Source organism: Camelina sativa, chromosome 13 (genome assembly GCF_000633955.1).
Source record: "Camelina sativa cultivar DH55 chromosome 13, Cs, whole genome shotgun sequence".
Taxonomy (NCBI): domain Eukaryota; kingdom Viridiplantae; phylum Streptophyta; class Magnoliopsida; order Brassicales; family Brassicaceae; genus Camelina; species Camelina sativa.
This window is the reverse complement of record NC_025697.1, coordinates 18141585-18148499: the sequence shown is the minus strand read 5'-3', so window position 1 is coordinate 18148499 and position 6915 is coordinate 18141585. Positions and strand designations below refer to the sequence as shown.

At 33.4% G+C, this 6915-nt stretch overlaps 1 protein-coding gene across 1 annotated transcript; it reads left to right on the top strand.

The window, feature by feature from the left end:
• Positions 1749–3415, top strand: LOC104737040 (probable receptor-like protein kinase At4g10390). The gene is made up of 2 exons (XM_010457135.2): positions 1749–2449; positions 2606–3415. The coding sequence occupies exons 1-2, from the start codon at positions 2131–2133 to the stop codon at positions 3313–3315; spliced, it is 1029 nt and encodes a 342-aa protein (XP_010455437.1). The 5' UTR covers positions 1749–2130; the 3' UTR covers positions 3316–3415.

Genomic DNA, 6915 nt, shown 5'->3' with positions numbered 1-6915 from the left:
AATTTAATTCTAAACAATGAATTATCATACTTGAGTGTGACTGAAATTTTTAAAGAATGATGTTGTACACATAAAACATAAGTTGCAGATCTCGTATCGTCAAGCACACTAAACAGTAAACATGTATGAACCTTTAGCACCATGGATGAAAACGGTTGCCACTTTTTCATACATACGTGAAAAGCCTTTAAGAGCTTTGTTTGTAGACATAGAGGGGGGAAAAAAAGTTAGAAAAACATTTTATAAAAAGTTAAAATATCTAATGAAATTTTTTATTTCTTTATGAACATTTGAATTGTTTGGTTAATTCTAGTTACAAAGACTTTACGATTTCTTAATAGTTTTATACTGCTTAGGACATTTTCAAACAATTTCTTAATAGTTTTGTACTGCTTAATTAAATCTAGTTAAGAAAAAAAAAGAAGATATAAAGTACATTACGGCACTTTCAAGCATTAGACATTACAGTTGTTATTTGTTAGATTTTGACGTTTTGTATTGTTTTGGCATTCGGGATTCACTTGATGTTAGTCGAAATCTAATTATAAATAAAAAAAACAAAGAATTCTTTCGTCAGTCAGCGGTACTATTCTAGATATATGTTAATTAGATTATTTTGTACATAAAAATTGGGAATATGTGGATTGAGATGATTCTACAATTTTAAATATTAATTACAATTGAATATATGTCATAATAGAATTGCAAATATGTGGGATAAATGATAAAGTTTTTTTTATTGATATTGCAAACATTTGGAGGTACCAAAACTTATTTAAACCATCCTATAAGTTTAATTGATCCTATGAGTTTACATATTGCAAAATATGTGGGATAAACTTATTTTACTTGATCCTATGAGTTTACTTTCCTTTTTCAAGCAAATTATTTATTACAAAATTTTAATTTTTTTTATCAAGTAAGCTATTTTAAATATATTTATTCTTTTAAATCAAATATATTATTTAAAATTTTTGATGACGTAAATCTTTATCATATTCTTTTAAAAAAAATATCGTCAAGTTAAAATATTTAAATGTTTATCTTATATAATTATGCTTCCATTTAAAAGAGTGGATAAAACCAAATATAAATATTCATATTTTGATGTTGATAAATATTCGTACTCTTCAAAAATTATCATGTATCTATTAACTTGTTTTTTATAACTGAATTTAAACTACCACTCCTCTTTAATTCATATTGAATGTTGAATTTTTAGCGCAATACTATTTTTTCATAGCTTGAACAATTTATACTCATTTAAAAAAAATTCAAATGGTGTGCGGGGAAAATCACTTTTTATTATATGGACGATGTGATGATTTTTTTTGTTTCACAAAATAGAATCAAGAAAAAATGAGAGGTAAAATATAAGGATTTGTAATAAATTAATATGGTAAGTTAGGTATACATCTAATTTTGTTTAATTTGATTAGTTTAAAAAATGATGTAATATGGTAAATTAAAACTTTTATTTGTAATTGCAATTTGATCTAATTTTTGATAAATGATAAAAACATGTTAATGAACTTCCCTTGTATTAGTATGGAGATTTCAAAGTAAAAGTGTACAATAGTTAATAGAAGTTATATTTGAAAGGCAAGACCTAATCGTTAAATTTTTGTCCTTTTTTTTTTTTTTTGGATTTTTTTTGGGCAAATGCATTTGTCCTTAAATATTTAACTATTTTCAAACATTCTAATAACGAATGTCCAAAAAGGAAAAGAAAAATGTGTTAAATGTTTTGCTTAACCCCAAAAAGTAATGAAACAAAAGTTGGAAGAAGAGTAGTAGTTAGAACGTCAGAGAGGTTAGCTACTTCAGAGGAAGGTTTCATTCAACATCGAAAATGGCAGACTTATTAATTTTAATCGGTCAAACTCTGCCTCCCTCCCAATCCCAAAGTCCACACCTTTTCCTTCTTCTTTCTTTACAAATTCCAACAATCTCATTGTCTCCAGATCCATAACTTTCTTAGATCCCCTTGTTCTTCTTCTGTCTGTAGTTACAATTTACAAAACCCTTAACTAAACCCATCTTCTTCTACTAATCTAAACCCTTAAAGCAAAATAAAGACTCGATCTTTCTCTGTTTTACTCTGTTTTGCTCTGTTTTGCTCTGTTTTTAATGGCTTGTTTCTTGAACTGTATTCGCTTTGATGTAACCACGACGACCACCGAAAAACCCACAAGCAAAGGATCTGGTGTGACCTGTTACAGCAGCTGGGATGATGTGGAAACCCTCACTTCTAATTTCTCTAGATTGATTGGTTCTGGTGGCTATAGCAGTATCTACATGGCTCGCTTCTCTGGCTCTGACAAAGCGGCTCTCAAGGTTCACGTTAGTAGCCACCGTCTTTACCAGGTCTTTAGACTCGAGCTTGATATCTTGCTCCGTCTTCAACATCCTAACATTGTCAAGCTTCTCGGCTATTTCGACGATTCAGGTACTGCTTCTAAAATCTCATAGAGTAATGCCTTGACTCTACAAAGTTTGGTGCTTTAGATCTCTCTTAGTATCAAAGTCTTGATCTTTATATGTTTTAGCAAGTGGGTTTGACATATTTGCTTATGAACTGATGGTCTTCGTCTTTGTATCTCAGAGGAAACTGGTGCGCTTCTTCTTGAGTATCTTCCTCAAGGGAATCTACAAGAGAAGTTACATAGCAGCAGCAAGCAAGTCTTGCCATGGAGGAACCGTACCGCCATTGCGTTTCAGTTAGTTCAAGCTATTGTACACATTCACGAAGAATGTACTCCGCAGATTGTGCACGGGGACATCAAATCATCCAATGTGCTCCTAGACAAAAACTTTGATTGTAAGCTTTGCGATTTTGGATCAGCTAAAGTCGGATTCTCTTCCATGGTTCAGCCTCCTACGATGTCAACTAGGTCCAGACAAGTGAGAATGGTTGGATCACCAGGTTATACTGATCCTCACTACTTAAAAACCGGGATTGCTTCAAAGAAGATGGATATATATGGTTTTGGTGTTGTAGTTCTTGAGTTGGTTTCAGGGAAAGAAGCGTTTTCCGCTGAGAGAGGTGAGATGCTAGTGCATATAGCCGCTCCACTGATCCGTGAGGTTCTTGATTCGAGTGTAGACATCGCTGAGGACAAAGTGAGACAGTTCTTGGACCCGAGGTTGTCAAGGGACAGTGTTGATATCGATGAGTTAAAGACAATGCTCAGTGTTGCTGCGCTCTGTATCGGTAGTCCACCATCTTTAAGACCTTCTGCTGCTCAAGTAGCGGAAACACTTGTACAGAAGATCCCATCTTTGAGTTTCCTCGGTTGTGGTAAAGGAGTTTGAGTGAGTTATGTGTATCCAATGTTTTCGAATGTAGCTGAGATTTTGCGCGTGATCGGGCTGCGACATTGTACAGTTGGTGTGAAATACTCTGTTTTGTTTATGTGAATAACAGCAAAATAACATTTTCGTGTAATTATCATTTTGTCGACATTTCCTAGGAAATGTGTTTTTTGATCCGTTGTTTTTGTTTGTTAATCTTAGAGAGAAAGGTACCTTTTCTTCATGTCAATGTAATGTAAAGTCAAGCTTTAAGCAGAAGCATGACACTGTAAAGATAAAAGCAAAGTTTATGTGACTTGTAGTGTGATTTTTAAAGCTCTGATCCCAATTTCTTCAAGATACAGTAACGTAACAATCGAAGGCCTACGGAGAAATAACTATATAATATAATACCTTAAGTTTTGATATTAAGTTTAAAGGAAGAGAAAACCCAAGACACAATTATGAACTTTTTTTCTTTGAAAATGAGCTATGGGCTTGTTTTAAAAGAGTTTCAGTTTTCTGTGAAACACTATTTTCAAGATTATACTAGTGTTTAGGGAGATTAATCCAGACAAATATGATCAGATCCAAACCAGTCTTAAAACCAAACTATATCTTAATATGGTTTAAAACTTTAAATGAAAATGTTTTATCTCAATTCAGAAAATCAAATTTGAATCCGAAAAATAATTAAAATAAATATATTAGAAAATTAAGAATATGTTTGATTAACATACGAGTACAAACTAAAGCCTGAACGTATCAAACCATGCACAAAATTGCACACTATTTATTAGGTTTTACTTGGAATGATATCAATCAGAAAATGAAAAATACAAAAAAAAACGAATAATCTGAAACTCGGATTAAAACACACAAAATTTATGCAAATTTGTTTATTAATTAGTTGCGTCTGTCATTTTTTTCCTTTAGATGATTAGATTTCAAATTTGTTGCTCCTACATCTTGAACCTCTTATTCTAGCTTTTGGTTTTCGAAATTGAGATATTCATTTTGCTTCATTCCAAGGTTAGTCTTAGTCACTACCTATATCTCATTCTCATCGATCAACAGTTGAAATGATTCTTCGTTTGCCAAACTCTATTCTTGACAAATAAGTAGAGATCAGGAAGCTGTTTACTTTGAAAACTCAAAAAGATTAGTTGAATTATATAGACTCAATAATTTGGACACATCAATCTTGAGTAGATGTTTGCATATATGTCTTATGTGTGACTCATGTCTTCTCATTGGTCGATGTTTCTGTTCTTTTTGAAGACTTTCTCGGGGAAGTGGCATTTGGAATCTTGCCCAAAACCAGGTCCTACTCGTTTCCATCGACATGATGGCCTTTTTGGTAATGGCATATATGCACGACAGTGTACCTGATTGATTTAGCCTTGGGAGATGTAAACATGGGCTTAATTTTATGAGTATATCTTTTTCAAAAAAAAAAAAAAAATCTTATGATTATTTTTATTAGTTTTTCTTTTTATACCAGAATTATGTTTATGTTTAGGGTCTTGTTTTATTATTAAAACAATTTTGGTTGTTGTGACCTAGAAAAAATAATTTAAGTTTTTTTTCATCTTTCTAGTGAATTTCATATTTTTTCTTGTGGACTCCGCAATTTTATCTTTCGAGTTTATCATTCGCAAACTCAATCGAGGATTAGCTCTCTCTTCACCTAGAGTTTTCCGATTACGTCATATCCAATAATTAAGTTCATGTTTGTATAGACAAGAAATTTTCTAAAGGTATGTATCGTCATCATACATATGGTATGTATATACAGGATGTATCGTGAAAACTCGTACATATGATGTTGAAGGAGTAGCAGTAGCATATAGATTTTTTTCTTTTTTTTTGTTAAAGGGTATTTAATTAAAAAAAATATGTTTAATGGGCTATTTTCGGATTAGGTCCATACAAAATCCCTTAAAAGTCCGACCCATATACATCAAACCGAATTAAACCATTGGGATACAAAACCGACCGGGTTCACAAACCGAACTAAACCGATCGCTGAAAACCCTAATCTACAAACATAGAATACGTTGTAGCCGCCGTCCAACAGATCTACGGATACTTACCGGAACAGGACCTCCGGTAAGCCTGGATGACGCTAGCCGAACAGAGATGGTGATCCAAAATCCGTTTCCATCTCGCCACTGTAGAGCCGTGTTGAGGAGGAGGAAGAGAACCGAGCTCGTCGCCGTCGAGGAGGCTTCTTGCTCAGTTGTGAGGAAGAAAGACAGTAGGGAATAGATGAAGAGACCTTCGACGGTGGCTTAGCTTCGCCGGATCGGAGACTACCTCCCCTATCGAAACCGATCCCGTGTAACTTCCAAAATCTCTAGTCCCCAGATCTAACTATCTTCTTCGCTCGTTCCTCGCCGTGAATCTCCTTCTTCCACTATGCGTCGCTACACCGCCGGTAGAGCTCTTACCATAAAAGTCTCGCAGATGCTTCTCTCTTCCACTACCCCCTTGATCTTGATCCAATGGTGTCGCCGAGAAGATGCAGAGTCGCAGATGAAGAATCATGAGCCGTAGGGTCCTCATCGTCATCGGAATTGACAGAGGACCCAACGTCGGTACACGAAATTGTGGTCAGAAAAAGAAGTTTGGGAGAGAAAAAATCGCCGCGCGTGAGATCCACTCGCACTATTTTCTCTCTCAAGTCACATTCTAGCATATAAACTTCGCATATAAAACATTTAGGTGCCATGTATACGGTTGCTTTGTAAAGGACCTTTTCAATAAAAAAAATAGTAAGTTTGTGACTATTATTTCAATGTTTTTACTAATTTGACATTTCTCTAGTATCAATTATAATTTTATGAATAGTCTTTTCGTACCACAAACAATTGATTATATATGCATATTTTAATAATTTTTTTTGTAAACATATATATAGTTGATAGTTCCTACGTAACATACACATATAGGTGTTTGTCCAAGAAAAACAAAATCATATAGGTGTATATAGTATGTACTATACTACTATGCATTTTATGCAATTAGTCTTATATATGTCCTGTTAGCGTATTTAAAAACATTGGCAAAGTTATCTGAAAGTAGTTTTTAGTTTGTGTTCTCTAAAAGAATGGCTCAAATCAAATGACAGGCTCATTTCTTCTTTTCTTATTTAACTAGTTAATAAATGGTTTAAGAATATATCAGCTCGTTTTGCACAAAAAAAAAAGAAAAAAAAAAAAGAAAGAATATCAGCTCATATATCCTATACCAAATAATATTGCACACTAATGTGATCTTTAATGGAGAAAATGATATAATTCGATACTTAATCCAAAGTTACGATGTGATAAATAGGAACCCCGATAGGTTTGGTTCTAAGTCAGAAGACAGAGATGCATGCGAATAGGGAGAAAAGGAACGAATAGTGGAATAATTGAATCGAGAATCATATTGAATGGAGTTGGATTAAATAGTGGATGAATGTGATGTAAGGTCAAAAGGGGTCTCAATTCCCACGGCCATTTTGGATGGTTGAGAAAATAGACAAAGTCATCACATCATTATGTCTAAAGTGACTTTTGTGTGTTTGGACCTTTTTGGTATGAGAAACTTGTCTTTTGAATTTCTTTATTTTAT